We start from the raw sequence: 16241 nt of genomic DNA, 5'->3' as shown, positions 1-16241 counted from the left end.
AACACCACCAATCATGGCTTATTCAATAAACCATGATCAACTAGGATGATTTGTGCACATGTTGGTTCAGCCCCCACCGTTTTCAGGTGTGGCAAATCTTTCTTACTACAGATGACACTGGACACCATGCCTCCCTTCACTACAGAGGCCCCGCTAATACACACCTTCCTTTTTTGGTGCAAATGTCTTAGTTTGAGGGGGTCTCCAGCGACCTATTCCGGCGATCCTTTTTTTTTTAAACCCCTGTGGATCTCCTGGTGGTGCTCCTTCCCATCACCAAGCCCGTTCTGTGATGTTTCACTGGGTCATATGTTTGTGTACATATCCATAATAGTTTATCATTTGAGAGCTGAATGCAACAAAATTTCATTTTAATGTATGCTGGTTTGTGTACATTTAAAGTGACAAAGTTTCTGTTCTATTATCTACTCTATTCTATTCTGCATTTTTCTGCATTCTATTCTATGTATTCTGTATTCTTCTATTCTGTTCTATTCTATTCCGTTCCATTCCATTCCATATTCTGTTCCGTTCTGTTCCATTCCACTATTCTATTCCATTCCATTCCATATTCTATATTTTATGTTCTATATCCTATCCTATCCTATATATCCTATATTTTATACTCTATAGTCTATATATTTTATATTCTATATCCTAGTCTATAATATATATCCTATATTCCATATTCTATATTCTTTATAGTTTATATCCTATATTCTTTATTCGATATCCTATAATCTATATCCTATATTCCGTATTCTATATCCTATATTCTTTATTCTGTAGTTTATATTCTATTTGCTATAGTCTATATCCTATAATCTATATCCTATATCCCATATTCTGTATCCTACAATCTATATCCTATAGTTTATATCCTATATTCTTTATTCTATAGTTTATATCCTATATTCCATATTCTATATCCTATATTCTTTATTCTATAATTTATATTCTATATTCTTTATTCTATAGTTTATCTCCTATATTCCATATTCTATATCCTATATTCCATATTCTATATCCTATATTCTTTATTCTATAATTTATATTCTATATTCTTTATTCTATAGTTTATCTCCTATATTCCATATTCTATATCCTATATTCTTTATTCTATAGTTTATATCCTATATGCTATAGTCTATATCCTACAATCTATATCCTATAGTTTATATCCTATATTCTTTATTCTATAGTTTATATCCTATATTCCATATTCTATATTCTATATTCTATAGTTTATATCCTATATTCCATATTCTATATCCTATATTCTTTATTCTATAGTTTATATCCTATATTCCATATTCCATATTCTATATTCTTTATTCTATAGTTTATATATATAGTTTTATATATAGTTTATATATTTTTATAAATATATATAGTTTTATATATAGTTTATATATAGTTTATATATATTTATAGTTTTATATATAGTTTATATATATATAAACTATATATATAGTATATATATAGTTTATATATAACTATCCTTATGAGTTATATTGATATATTGACCATCATCTGTGTTGTAAATGTTGTACCTTGATGAAGGTGTCTTTTCTTTTATGTACACTGAGAGCATATGCACCAAGACAAATTCCTTGTGTGTCCAATCACACTTGGCCAATAAAAAATTCTATTCTATTCTATATTCTATATTCTTTATTCTATAGTTTATATCCTATATTCCATATTCTATATTCTTTATTTTATAATCTATATTCCATATTCTATATCCTATAGTCTATAATTAATATCCTATATCCTACAATCTATATATCCTATAGTTTATATCCTACATTCTTTATCCTATAGTTTATATCCTATATTCCATATTCTATATCCTACAGTCTATAATTTATATCCTATAATCTATATCCTATATTTTATATCCCATATTCTTTATTCTAAAGTTTATATCCTGTAATCTCTAGCCTTATATTCCATATCCTACGTCCTATTCTCCGAGCTTGGCTCGACACCGCCCTCTGCTGGCTCAGCCTTCAGCCTCTGCTGTGAGAAGAAGCCCCGCCCCCCACGCCCGCCCCTTCCCTCCGTCGCCACGGCAACCGCCACTTCCTCTCCCTCCCCCGCCCGTGGGAGGGGGGGCCGGCCGATCCGGCCGCTCGGCGCTCGTCCGTCGGGGCTGCGCGGGGCGGGACTTCCGGCGGGGCCGCCGCCGTGCCGCCAGCAGCGTCGCAGGTACGGAGCAAGGCCGGGGCGGGGGTCGCCGGGCGGGGGGTCCTCAGGCGGGGCGGGGGCCCGGGGAGGGGGAGCGGTAAGCGGCGCCCCCCTCCCGGCCCGAAAAAGGCGGTGACGGCTTTTACCTCAGCTGGCGCAAAGCATGTCGGGAAAGGAAGGGGAGGGGGGAGCGCGGAGGAGCGCCCCCGCCCCTCGCCCCCCTCTCAACGCCGGCCCTGCGAGGTGGGCCAGCGCCAATTACTTCCCCACCAGGCACATTTAATTTCCTCCCGCCACAAAAATATAAAATAAAATAAAATAAGCCCCTCCCAAAAGTTTCCTTTTCCTTTTTTTGGTCTATTCCCTTCCCCTGAAGTCAGTCCTCGACTTATGACCACAGCTGAAGCCCCCCCCTCCCCCTCCCCAGTGGCCAATGCTGAGTGAGCTCCGCCCCGTTGGACGACCTCTCTCGCTGCGGTCATTAAGCGAGTCGCCTGGTTGTTAAGCGAATCGCTTCCGTCGTTCATGGAGTAACCCGGTCGTTAAGTGAAACGGGCTTTCCCCCCCCCCCAGGCTTTGCTTGGCCAGGCGATCGCAAAAGGGGGATCGCGTGACATACACACACACACCAAGACGGCTGCGATTGACATAAATACGAGTCGGCTGCCGTCGTAAATGTGAGTCGGTCATCAGGCATTCGGATCAAACGTCGTAAATACGAGTCTTCTCCATTTGGGTCACGACGTTCTCACCCCGGTTGTTAAGCGAATCCCTGTGGCTGATCAAGTGAGACGCACGGTCGCTAAGTGAATCCGGCTCTCCCCCCCCATGGACTTGGCTGGGGTCAAAAGGTCGCAAAAGAGGATCGCGTGACCTGCCGGGGACACCGTCATAAATACGAGTCAGTTGCCAAGCCCCTGAATGGAAATCATGGGATGCTGCGACGGTCGTAAGTGTGGAAAACGGTCCTAAATTGCTTTTATCAGTGCCGTCGCAACTTCAAATGGCCACTAAATGAAATTGTTGTAAATCGAGGACTGCTTGTAGGAATAAAGTTGTCGCCGGGCCAGGAAAGTGGGGTAGATGGGAGAATAATAAATAATAAATAATAAAATTACTTATTATTTCTAATTTTTTATGTCTTCCAACAGCCCTGCAAAGTAGGCCGGGAGCATCACCTTCACTCCTCAGGCTTCTTCCTGTTGCTGCTTCCTAAATTTTCCTTTTTTTCTTGCTTCTTAGTAGGAGAAAACAAACAAACAAACAAAAAACCACTGGGGTTGGACTAGATGACCTACAAGGTCCCTTCTCACTCTGTTAATCTGTTTCGGGATCTATTCACTGTTTCATTGTCACTACAGGTAATCCTTGAGTTACAGCCATTCATTTAGTGACCGTTGGGAGTCACGACAATGCCGAAAAAAGCGACTCAGGGCGTTTTTTTCACACTTAACGACCGGTGCCGCTTCCCCCCAGTCACATGATCAAAAAACCACAGACGCTTGGCAACCGACTCGGATTTATGACGGTCGCAGCGTCCCAGGGGGGTGTCGCACGATCCCCTTTTGCAAGAAGCCAGATTCAAAACCGCGACAAAGAAAGTTTGTTTGTTAAAACCGCGACAAGAAAGTTCGGAAAAAGGGGGCCAAACTCACTGAACCAACGTCTCCCTTAGCAACACAGACTTTGTGGTCGTAAGTCGAGGAACGCTTGCGTTTGCCGCTGTTCCTTTTTTCCAATAACATAGAAGATAAATTTACTTTCTCTTCCCCACCCCCCCAATTTGAAGGGAAGGAGAAATGGGTCGTTGCTGTAGTTAGCAAGCACAACAGTACCGCAATGTCCCATGTTGCTGGTACTACAAAGTCCATCTTGTTTGGCCCTCGTTGCCCGCTTTTATAATGGAGTTGCAAAAGTTTTTAACCTGGTTTTTTTTTTTTTTCCTCTCGTTCCCAAGGGGAAAATAACTTTCAGCCGGCCAATTCTTGGCACAGCGCCTGGGCTTTTATAGCGCTGTATCTTTTGATCTGGGTGTGATAGACAAGTATTACGGCATTTTTTTCTCTTCCTCCCCACCCACGGAAAGTGGGGGGCGGGCTGGGCGAGGAAGAAGAGCCTGGAAAAGTGTGTGTTTGTGTTGTTGTCTAAAGGGCCACTGCCTCTCCCTCCCTCCTACCCTCTCCGTACCAGTTTGACTTGAAATTAATGTATTGTTTAATGTCCCTTCCTTTTCTCCTTCCTTCCTTTCTCTTTCCTCTCTCTCTATTTCTCCTTCCTTCCTTCCTTCCCTTTCCCCTACCCTTTTTTTCCTTTGTTCCCTGTTCCTTCTCCTTTCCTCCCTTCCTTTCCCTTCCCTTCCACTCCCAGTTTTTTCTCTTCCCTCCCTTCTCTTCTCCCCTTCCCTTCTACTTTTTCCTTTCCCCTTTCCTTTCCTTCCCATCCCTTCCCTTCCTTCCTTCCTAACTCCATTCCATTCTTCTCTCTCTTCCTTTCCTTTCCCTTCCTTCCTTCCTCCATTCCATTCTTCTCTCTCTTCCTTTCCCTTCCATTCCCAGTTTTTTCTCTTCCCTCCCTTCTCTTCTCCCCTTCCCTTCTACTTTTTTCTTTCCCCTTTCCTTTCCTTTCCTTCCGTCCTTCCTTCCTTTCTTCCTAACTTCCTTCCATTCTTCTCTCTCTTCCCTTCCCTTCCCTTCCTTCCTTCCTCCATTCCATTCTTCTCTCTCTTCCTTTCCTTTCCCTTCCCTTCCCTTCCTTATTCCTCCATTCCATTCTTTTCTCCTTCCTTCCTTTCTCTTTCCTCTCTCTCTATTTCTCCTTCCTTCCTTCCTTCCTTCCCACCCTCCCTCTTTCATTCTCTTTCTCCTTCCTTCCTTCCTTCCTTTCCCTACCCTTTTTTCCTTCATTCCCTGTTCCTTCTCCTTTCCTCCCTTCCTTTCCTTCCTTCCACTCCCAGTTTTTCTCTTCCTTCCTTCTCTTCTCCCTTCCTTCTATTTTTCCTTTCCTTTCCTTCTCCTTCCTTCCTTCCTTCCTTCCTTCCTCCATTCCATTCTTCTCTCTCTTCCTTTCCCTTCCATTCCCAGTTTTTTCTCTTCCCTCCCTTCTCTTCTCCCCTTCCCTTCTTCTTTTTTCTTTCCCCTTTCCTTTCCTTTCCTTTCCCTCCTTCCTTCCTTCCTTTCTTCCTAACTTCCTTCCATTCTTCTCTCTCTTCCCTTCCCTTCCTTCCTTCCTCCATTCCATTCTTCTCTCTCTTCCTTTCCTTTCCCTTCCCTTCCCTTCCTTATTCCTCCATTCCATTCTTTTCTCTCTTCCTTTCCTTTCCTTCTTCTATCTTCTCTTCCCTTCCCTTCCTTATTTCTCCATTCCATTCTTCTCTCTCTTCCTTTCCTTTCCTGAAGCGGTGGCTCACTCACATAAAACTTAAGAAGACAGAAATTAAAAAAACAAGATATTAAAAAAAATACCAGTGCAATAGGATAAAGCAAAATAATAAAAAATTCTTCATATAGAATTTATCCTTTTCGGTAGAAATCGGGGCCGATTTAAAAAATAAATAAATAGCAACTCTAACCAGTGATAAGAGTAGAGTAGAGTAAGAAACAGACTATTTTTCCCCGTCAAAGGTTGAGCTTTTCTTAAGGAAATTAAAACCACCCTTTTTGTTGTTGTTGTTAAGATGGCTGGCAGGAAAATTCTGGGAATTGAAGGCCACTCATCTCGAAGTCGCTGAAGTTGAGAAACACTGCAATGACAGTAACCCAGTTATTACGTTTAAACAAAACTTATTGGCCTGCCATCCAAAAGCGTGCAAACATAGAGCAAAGTGTGAGAAAGCACGCTTTTAATCGGGTTTCTCTCTGGGCCTGTTTTCACAGACCGGCAAGTGTCGACCAACCAGCGTTGGCTCCTGCGCCATCTGAACCATGGAAGGAAAAACCTGGGAATGATGAACTGAGTCTCGTCTCCTCCTTAGGAGTTAGCCATGTTGGAAGGGTTGATTGCGTGGGTCCTGAACACTTACCTGGGCAAATATGTCAGTAACCTGAACACAGACCAGCTCTCGGTCGCTCTCCTCAAAGGTAAGGCCTCTGGATAGATTTTGGCCAAATCTTGTCGCCCGGGGTTTTCCTTCTGGCAATAAGCCAACAGCGCTTGGCCGATAATGGCCATGATGGCGCGTAAGCCCCAGGTGAAGTTTTAGATGGTCTCACCTGCTAAGCGTTGGAATTCCAGCAACATCTGGAATGCCCTAATTTCCATGTCTGACAAGCCCACAGTTTAGCATGAATGGTGGTCCCTCAACCAGCGCACAAGACTCTATCATAAAAAATAGAACAGAACAGAACAGAATAGAATAGAAGAAGAAGTAGAGCAGAGAATAGAATAGAAATAGAACAGAATAGAATAGAATAGAATAAAATAAGAAGTAGAGTAGAGAATAGAATAGAAATAGAATAGAATAGAATTTTTTTTATTGGCCAAGTGTGATTGGACACACAAGGAATTTGTCTTAGGTGCATATGCTCTCAGTGTACATAAGGAGAACAAAATGCATTCATCAAGAATAAAAAGATACAACACTTAGTGATAGTCAAGGTTACTAATATTGTGCTGGCCGAGTGACCGTGCTAAACTGTGGCTTGTTGGCTATTCATACCTCACACACTCGGTCACCAGTCGCTGAGATAAAACCTCATTGTCTGGGCTTAGAGCTCTCCGGCTAAACTCAAACGCAACGTTTTGTGGCTTTTTGTGCATGAAAGGCAGCCAGCCATTAGCTTGTCTCTTTCCCTTATCTAGATTATTCCGCGATATCAGGGCATCGTCCGAAGGATGGTTTTGTCTAGGTTTTGCTACTTTTGTCCTTTCTTTTGGCTTTCCCCCCCCCCCACACCCTTCCTTCAGGGGCTGTAGAGTTGGAGAACTTACCGCTCAAGAAGGATGCCTTGAAGGAAGTGTTGCCGTTTGAAGTGAAGGCTGGTAGGTATTTGAGAGAGACAGAGGAGAGGAAGAGAGGTGGGGGGAGCGAGATGAGAGAGGGGCTAAGGAGAGAAAGAAAGCGGGAAAGGGGAGAGAGAGGGAGGGGGAGAGAAAGAAAGGGAAGATGAAAAAGAGGAAAAGGCGGGTGGAGGGAAGAAAGGAGAGAAAGAAAAATCGAAAGAAAGGAAAGGGAAAGAGGAGAAAAAGAGAAAGATAAGGTAGGTAAGAGAGACTGGGGAGTAGAGAAAGATCAAAAGAATGAGAGGAGAGAAAGATAACAAAAGAGAAAGAGAGTAAGTGAAAGAAAGGAGAGAGAGATATAGAAAGAAAGAGAGGAGAGAAAGTGAAAGAAAACAAAAGAGAGAGGAGAGAAAGAGAGGGGAGTGAGAGAGAAAGAGAGAGGAGCCCTCCTGCACGAGGGTATCCAACCGTGGGTTCTTTTAAGACTTGTGGACTTCAGCTCCCAGAATTCCCCATGGCTGGCTGGGGAATTCTGGGAGTCGAAGTCCACCAGTCTTTAAAGTGCCCATGGTTAGAATCCCCTGCCCTGACTGGCATATTACTGGCGCCACGTTTAAGAATCTTTCCGCCCATTTTGCGTTCGGACGTGGCCTGAGACTCTTGACCCAGGCATGGGGATCACGTCGCGTTTCTCCTCCCACCGTCGCAGGATTTGTGGGCAAGATCACCTTGCAGATCCCGTTCTACCGTCCCCACATCGACCCCTGGGTGATCTCGGTCTCGAAATTGTACCTCATCGGCTCACCAGAAAAGGAGGAGGAGTTCGTGGAAGCACGCGAGAGATTGCTGGATAAGGAGAACAAGAAGGCTCTTCTCCTGGCGCTGGAAGAAAAATGGAAGGTGAGTCCATTTTCTATTTAAAATAAAATTAAAAATAATAATAATCTTGGACGATCTCTACCGTTCAGCTTTTATCGGAACCCCAAATTATTCTATTCCTATTCCTATTCCTATTTCTATTTCTATTTTTATTTATATTCTCTATTCCAGTCTAATCAATTCTAATATTAAATATTAGAATATAAATATTACCTTAATATTAAAACGGGGGGTTGAGTGTTATGAGGGTGCTTGCTTGGGTATCTGTCTTCTCTGCCAGTTCGAATCCTGCCTTTCTTCTTTTTTTAGAAAGAACGGGAGCAGATTGGAGAATCTTACTGGTATTCAGTCACCGCCTCTGTTGTCACCAAGATTGTGGAGAACATTGAAGTAAGTTGAACAGGTGGAGAGGTCCTCGTCTTGCAATCGTCATAAATGGAGTCCGTGGCCAACGGTCCGAATTTTTGATCCCCCGGCTGTGGGGATGCCACCGCGGTCGTAAGTGAAAAACAGTCCCTTTTTTAGGGACGTTGTAATTTCGAACAGTCACTAAGTGAAGTGGAACATTTAAATTTGGTCACAGGCTTGTTCCTTTGTGTGTGTGTGTGTGTGTGTGTGTGTACGCACACGCATGTGTGTTATCTCTGTGTATGGGTAGATATATACTTTCTTTCTTTTGAACAAGCAACAAAATTTCAATTTTAACGTGAACCAGTGTGATCACATTAAAAAAAAATAACTTGGGACTGTTTATGATTATTTTGATCGCGTGATCAAAATTCAGGCGCTTCGTAGCGCTCGGTTCATACTTAATGACCGTCGCAAAAGGGGCCACGCGGTCCCTGTTTTGCGACCATCTGACAAGCAAAGTCAAGGGGGACGCCCGATTCACTTATGCTCACTTCTCAACCAGGGCGATTCACTTAGCAACCGTGGCAAGAAAGCTCGCAAAAAACGGGGCAAAGCTTGCTTAACCAATGTCTCGCTTAGCAACAGGGTTTTTGGGCTCCTTGGCGGTCATAAGTCGAGGACTAACTGTGATAGCAGGATAGCATTCTTCCCGCAGCTCTGTTTGTCGATAACGTTTGCACCAACCTTCAGAAAGCAAAATTAAAAGAGAAGCCTCCCCTTGTTTTTCTCAGCTAAACATTCAAGACGTGCACCTGAGATTTGAGGATGGGGTCTCCAATCCATCCCAACCCTTTGCCTTTGGCATCTGCATCAAAAACGTATCCATGCAAAATGCCCCGGATGAACCGGTGAGTAAGCATCAAACCCCCGTTAAGCCGACCAAATAGGGGCACACAGTTGTGATAATGGCAACCTTGTCCTTTCTTTCCACCCTATACACATCCTGGTGGGTGTAGCCTCAGCGTATACCAGGCGTTGCCCTTAATGATTCAGGCTGTAACGGTAGCTCATAGAGCAACCTCAGCGCCTGCTCTGATAACTCCTATAAAACGTGGTTTGAACACAGAATTGCAATAGGGGTTAGCAGCAGCCCTTATATACCGCCTCACAGTGCTTTTACGGCCCTCTTGTAATTGCTTTCTCCAGCGACTCCCCATTGGCAGTTGCAGATGGACCGCGCCCGCCAAGAGGAACGCGATATCCCAGGAGGGCCATTGTTTTGCTGCGAGGCAGGAAGTACGGAAAGAATAACGGTTCTTAAGAATGGGGTCAAAGTGTCATTTTTTTTTCTTACTTGAAGGTGGAAGAACTAATGAAGAAAAAGCAGCTGGACATTTCCGACTTCAGCATCTACTGGGACAGTCATTGCACCCTGTGGGGAGACATGCTTCCTGGGGAGCTGCAGGTATTTCACTTCTTTCTTGACTGCCAAACACTTCTGTGCGTGCACATAGGGAACTGGAGGCTAAAACATATGATGGAACGGTTGCAGGAACTGAGCATGGCTAGGCTAGTGAAGAGAAGGACCAGGGGAGACAGGATAGCAGCCTTCCAATATTTGAGGGGCTGCCGCAGAGAGGAGGAAGGGGGTCAAGCTATTTTCCAAGGCACCTGAAGGCCAGACAAGGAATAATGGATGGAAACTGATCCAGGAGAGATTCAACCTGGAAATAAGGAGAAATTTTCTGACAGTGATAACAATCAACTTATAGATCTGAAGTTGCCTTCGGAAGTTGTGGGAGCTTCATCCCTGGAGGCTTTCAAGAAGAGACTGGACTGCCATTTGGCAGAAATGGTGTAGGGTCTCCTGCTTGGGTGGGAGGGGGTTGGACTAGATGACCTACAAGGTCCCTTCCAACTCTGTTATTCTGTTAACATCAGCAAGATTTAAAAAACAAAACCCTGAATTAACGTGATTCTGATTTCCAGGAAGCAATGGATAACAGCATGGAACGCCGGGATCACAATTACATCGTGGAGCCCGTGTGCACGTCTGCCCTCCTCAAGAGAAATTGTTCCAAGGAGCCTCTCCGGTCGCGGAACATGCCGCGCTTGGAGTTCGACATCCAGCTGGAAACAATCCCCTTGAAGCTTTCTCAGGTGGAGGAAAAAATAAAAACTCCTCTCGGAAATTGGTTTACGTTCTGCTACAGGGAGTCCCCCCACTTTGAGTGGCGTGGCCACCTAGTAGTGATGACGGTCTCCTCCCACTCGAAACGGGGAGAGTTTGATTCCTGGGTTGATATTTCTCAGGGCGCGAAGAAGAAAATATTTGCTGTGAACTCTGCATAGGCGTCAGGAAGGGCATCCGGCCAGTAAATGCTCAGCTCCATTCAGTCGCCCCCTTCCATTCCCGAATTAAGGGAATGCAGAATCGTTAAAAAAGAAAAGAAAAAAAAAGGTAGTCCTCGCTGAACAACGGTAATTGAGACTGGCAGTTGCTAAGCAACACAGTCATAAAACATGACTGGAAACCCAGATTGCCATCAATAGGGCAAATCCCTCATGGTCGCAGCAATCCGCAGCCACCATTCCTGACTTCCCGACGGCTTCCCCAGTGACTTCGCTGGCGATGACGCTTGGAAGTGCCGGTGGTCTGACTGCGGGAGGCTGCAACGCGGCTGCTGCAATCCAGTTGTCAATTACGTAGTGATGGCCGCAACTACGAAGACCCATCCTAAGTCCCCACCCCCCGCTGGGCGCCATCGTAACTTCAAATGGTCACTAAACGAGTGATTGTTAAATGAGAACCAGCATATAACCTCACGACTTCAGATGGTTCCTTCCTTGAAAAAAACTGCCAAAAAATTACGATTTTATTTGGCTTTGGCAGAAAACTACCGAACCAATGTATACATTCCCTCCCGTTGACTTTCTTCGTATAAATAGTTCTTTGGTTACAACTAACTTGCTTGTTCAGCGACCATTTGAAGTTACGTCGACACTGGAAAAATTGATTGACGGCCATTTTTCACACTTACGACCGTTGCAACATCCCCTTAGTCACCTGATCAAACTTCAGCCACTTGCTAATTGAGTCACGCTTAACGACGGTCGCAGCATCCCGGGGGGGGGGTCACACGATCCCCTTTTGCGACCTGACAAAACGGGGAAGCCAAATTCACTTCACAGCCATGTGCTAGCGATTCGCTTAACAACGGTGGCCAGGAAAGGCCATAAAATGGGGCGAAACTCCCGTAACAACTGTCTGGCTTAGCTACAGAAATTCTGGGCTCGATTCGTGGCCGTAAGTCGAGGACTATCTGTACAATGAACCTTCAGTTACCTAAAGCAAGTAATGCTTTATTTGAATGAAAAATATTGGTTTTCCTTCTGCATTGTTTTAATGCTAGGAGGCTTCTCCATCGACTGCCCTAATGAACCATTATACCTTATTTTATTCATTCAGATGCAGTACCGCCAAATTATGGACTTCCTGAAAGAATTAGATAGAAAAGAACGACAGCTCAAATTCAGGAAATGGAGACCAAAAGTCCCAGTGACCGGAAAGTACGAGTTATTTTTTCTTCGTTTATGAAATACCCTGTTCAGTTTAACTCCCTCCACAAATTTAGATAACACTTTCTAAAATAGAGGAGAAAAGCTGTGTTAATCAAGAATCTGGAGGAAATTTTCCCGATTTAATTCGATTTACAGCTCGCCAAGACTTAACGCCTTCGGCTGAAATCCATTTAGAAAAAGTGGCTACCAAACTCTTGAATTATTATTATTTTGTTCCTAAAGGGGTCGAGGAGAGATCAAAATAAATGCCTGTTTATACATAATTAGGTTTACTTTGGATACAGGCAGAGGACAAGGATTCGCATTGACAAACCTAAAATGGGTTTTTTGGGTTTGTGTAATTTGACTTTAACCAGCATTTCCCCTAAAAGAAACCCACAATCCCACAAGCCATCGCAGCTGTCTGTTATTATTTTTATTAATTTAGTAAGTTCTCAACCTTTTGTTTCAATACCCTTACTGGTCATGGGCCACCATCCCCCAAGACTTAAGATCGAAATCATAACAGTTTTTTCAAGCCTTTGTGGAGCCCCTAGCACGACGTCATGCTCCCCCTTCCCCAGGGGTCCAGAGGCCACCAGCTGAGAACGACAGATTTAGGGGGATTTCGGGGGCTTCTTTTTAATGTCCACTGTCGTGACCGAGGCCCAAGGAGTGATTACCAAACACATTTAGTCCTGAACAAACTTATTTTATTAAAACAGCTGTGAATTAATTCAGTCTCAGCTTAGTCCAACATAGATTCTTCATAAACGCTCCTTCGGCCTTATCACCAACCTTTGTTGTCTTTGGCAGCCTGCCAAAGGCTTTTCTCGGCAGAAACCCCGCAAAGTTCAAGAGACGCTGACAAGAAGCAATGGAATCAATGTTGCTTTTCTACAAACCCCCCAAGGGCTCGTTGCTGCTCTTTTAAGCCTTATGGGAGGGGCCAATCATCTCCTGGCCTTACTCCTGAGTTGTCCTTTTTGCTTCAGCTGCTCTTGCCTTCTGGCAGCTCTTCTCATGCATGCACTAGGAACAGGCTCCTCCTGTTCCTCTGCCTCTCTGCTGTCCTCCTCTGGAGGCTTCCCCATCTCTGCCTCCGATGCAGAGCCCTCATCCGGGCCTTCCCCTGACTCCAGGACTGGCCCATTGTCCTCCCCAGCCTCCTCACTGTCCGACTCGGCTGCCAGCTCCGCAGGGCTGCCGGCAGACCACAACATCCGCCTCCTTCACCCGGCCACCAAGTTGTTTCGTTTGTCTCGTTCCAGCTGTCGAGAGTGGTGGCTCTTTGCTCTAAACTCCCACCTGGCCGAGATCAGAGAGCAGAAAGAGCGTTATTCCTGGGAATTCGCATCGCACCGGGCCCGCGATGCGGTCCTGTACACGGAGCTGTACTACAAGAAGTTGAAGGAGTTGCCGCTTACGGAGGAGGAGCAGGTACTGGGAGTCGGTGACATCTTGAGTTGGCCGTGCGTGGTCGTACGCCAAGCTGTCGTGCGTGGCTGTACATCAAATATGACATGACGTGGTCGTACTTCCAGCTGCCACGCGTGGTTGTAATCTGAAAGTGCCGTCTCTGATTACAGATAGCTCTTGACTTACAACTCTCCGTTTAGTGACCGTTCAAAGTGAGCGATGGCACTGAAAAAATGACTTAGGATTGTTTTTGACATGGGCCATTGCAGCTTCCCTCTGGTCGCGGGATAAAAATTCAGGCTCTTGGTAACCGGCTCATATTTACGGCGGGTTGCAATGTCCCGGGATCGTGTGATTCCCGTTTGCCATCTTCTGATAAGTCAAAGGGGGAGACCAGATTCACTTAACAACCTCTTTACTAATGTAACAGCTGCAGTGATTCACTTAACAACCTCTTTACTAACGTAACAGCTGCAGTGATTCACTTAACAACCTCTTTACTAACGTAACAGCTGCGGCAATTCACTTAACAACTGTGGCGAGAAAGGTTGTACAACAGAGCAAAACTCACTTAACAACTGTCTCACTCAGTGACATCGATTCTGGTCTTACGTCGAGGACTGCCTGCGTTTTCTTAGCAGTTTCTCACGGTTTCCTTTCCTGCCTGCAGGAGGAAGTGGAACGCATTGAAGACGAGCAGACGTTTGAGGAGCTGAAAATCCTACGGGAAATAGTTTACAACCAGTTCCAGGAGCTGGCTGAGGTGAGTCCAAGGTGTTGGGCTAGAGGTCGATCACTAGTGAGAGAAACGCGGTGGCTCAGTGGCTTAACCGCTCTGGAGATGGTCTTGGCTCCCGCGGTTTGAGTCCCAGCACTGTGTGGCGGGGTGAGCTCCCGTCACCTGCCTCACCTTCAACCCACCTAAGCAGCTCGAAAGGACGTTCTGCGTGAGTAGATAAATAGGTACGGTGGGAAGACAAGCAGATTCCCTACTTTCCAGTTGCAGTGCCCGTTTGCAAGACAGCTTCGGTGGAGGGAGAGGGTCTCATGTAAAACTGCAGGATGTGTTGTCTAATAGAATAACAGAGTTGGAAGGGACCTTGGAGGTCTTCTAGTCCAGCCATCTGCTTAGGCAGGAAAGCCAAATGGCTTCATTTCAATGGCCATTGGGCATTCATTGGACAATATGGCTGTCCAGTCTCTTCTTAAAAACCTCCAGTGTTGGATCACCGACAACTTTTGGAGGCAAGTTGTTCCACTGATTAATTGTTGTAACTGTCAGGAAATTCCTCCTTAGTTCTAAGTTGCTTCTCTCCTTGCTTAGTTTCCACCCATTGCTTCTTGTTCTACCCTCGGGTGCTTTGGAGAACAGCCCGACTCCCTCTTCTTTGTGGGAACCCCTGAGATATTGGAAGACTGCTATCATGTCTCCCCTGGTCCTTCTTTTCATTAAACTAGCCATGCCCAGTTCCTGCAACCGTTCTTCATTATGTTTTAGCCTCCAGTCCCCTAATCATCTTTGTTGCTCAAATAGACATATATGTCTATTTGAGCTGGAATGCGTTTGCCACAAACATGGCATAATCCATGTTAATTGCATTCTTTTTTTAAAAAAACTCGGTTCACGGTGTACTTATTCTCCTACAGAGCATTAAGAAGCCCTTGTCCGATTCTCTGGATTCCGTGTCGGAGACGGAAGTGGAAGGCAGCCGGAACAGCAGCAGCGGGATGCTGCGGTACCTTCAGTCCTGGTTCCCAGGATGGGGAGGTTGGCACAGCCAGTCCCAAGAAGCGCTGGAAACCAAGACCATCGAAGGGCTCCTATCGGACGCAGCAGAAGAGTGGCGGCCGGAGGAGGTTACGGGTACGGGGAGGGGGAGGGGATGCAGTATGAGCTGAAAAATTGTGTTTCCCTGGATACAGACAACACCTAGGTGTTCTCCGAACTTAGTTATTTTCTTGCAGACGTTTCATGAGCCCATTAAGTAACATCATCAGTGCTCCGTGGGCAAACCCCTCTCTCTTCGAGCACTGATGATGTTCCCTAGCTGGGTCATGAAACATCTGCAAGAAATGCCACCAAGCTCAGAGAGCACCAAGGACCCCCAGTAGTCCTCCTCCTCCTCCTCCTCCTCCTCCTTTCCACAAACCACATTCACTTCTAGCACTGATGATATTCCCTAGTTGGGTCATGAAACGTCTGCAAGAAAACCTCCAAGCTCAGAGAGCACCCGGGATCCCACCGTCTTTTTCCTCTTCCTCCTCCTCTTTTCTGCAAACCTCACTCCCTTCTAAGCACTGATGATGCTTCCTAGTTGGGTCACGAGATGTCTGCAAGAAAACCACCAAGCTCAGAGACCACCAAGGACCCCCCAGTCCTCCTCCTCCTCCTCCTCCTTTCCACAAACCCCATTCGCTTCTAGCACTGATGATGTTCCCTAGCTAGGTCATGAAATATCTTCAAGAAATGCCACCAAGCTCAGAGAACACCAACGACCATACAAGTCAACCCACTCTTCCATTGATAATTAGTAGCTTCATAAATCAAATTAGGTTTATCTTATTTAGTAGTTTTTCTTTTAATCCCTTGGACTTTTCTTCCTCCAAACCAGGAGCTGATGACTTTTTTGATCCAGCTACTGATGTCTCCAGTATCAACACCTTCACAAAGAGGGACCACGTCCTGGTCAAACTCAACCTGTGGTTGCAAGGTGGCTCCGTCACACTGTTGCACGCAGAGAAGAGAAGTGGGCAGGGCAGCGAGAGGGCCTTCATGCAGCTGCAGTTTTCGGGTACGCGGTCCCCTTTGGCTCTTGTGGAATGGAGATTGCTCATGTATGATGCCGGCCGTACAGTATGATGGATGGGTTTGATAGAAAGAAAAGGGAGCGAGGGAAGGA

At 45.3% G+C, this 16241-nt stretch overlaps 1 protein-coding gene across 1 annotated transcript in view; it reads left to right on the top strand.

Annotated features, from left to right (window-relative positions):
- The first annotated feature begins 2098 nt into the window (after positions 1 to 2098).
- Positions 2099 to 16241, top strand: part of VPS13D (vacuolar protein sorting 13 homolog D) — a 91676-nt gene continuing 77533 nt past the window's right edge. Inside the window, exons 1-13 of the mRNA XM_058161043.1 lie at positions 2099 to 2214; positions 6066 to 6269; positions 7096 to 7170; positions 7841 to 8031; positions 8320 to 8400; positions 9153 to 9269; positions 9722 to 9826; positions 10351 to 10521; positions 11831 to 11931; positions 13194 to 13362; positions 14012 to 14104; positions 14989 to 15205; positions 15954 to 16133. Of these exons, the coding sequence (XP_058017026.1) occupies positions 6173 to 6269; positions 7096 to 7170; positions 7841 to 8031; positions 8320 to 8400; positions 9153 to 9269; positions 9722 to 9826; positions 10351 to 10521; positions 11831 to 11931; positions 13194 to 13362; positions 14012 to 14104; positions 14989 to 15205; positions 15954 to 16133 (1597 nt within the window). The 5' untranslated portion in view covers positions 2099 to 2214; positions 6066 to 6172. The remainder of the gene's footprint in view (positions 2215 to 6065; positions 6270 to 7095; positions 7171 to 7840; positions 8032 to 8319; positions 8401 to 9152; positions 9270 to 9721; positions 9827 to 10350; positions 10522 to 11830; positions 11932 to 13193; positions 13363 to 14011; positions 14105 to 14988; positions 15206 to 15953; positions 16134 to 16241) is intronic.

Source organism: Ahaetulla prasina, chromosome 18, assembly GCF_028640845.1.
Source record: "Ahaetulla prasina isolate Xishuangbanna chromosome 18, ASM2864084v1, whole genome shotgun sequence".
Lineage (NCBI taxonomy): Eukaryota > Metazoa > Chordata > Lepidosauria > Squamata > Colubridae > Ahaetulla > Ahaetulla prasina.
Note: the sequence above shows the minus strand (reverse complement) of the source record. Positions and strands in the feature narration are given on the sequence as shown.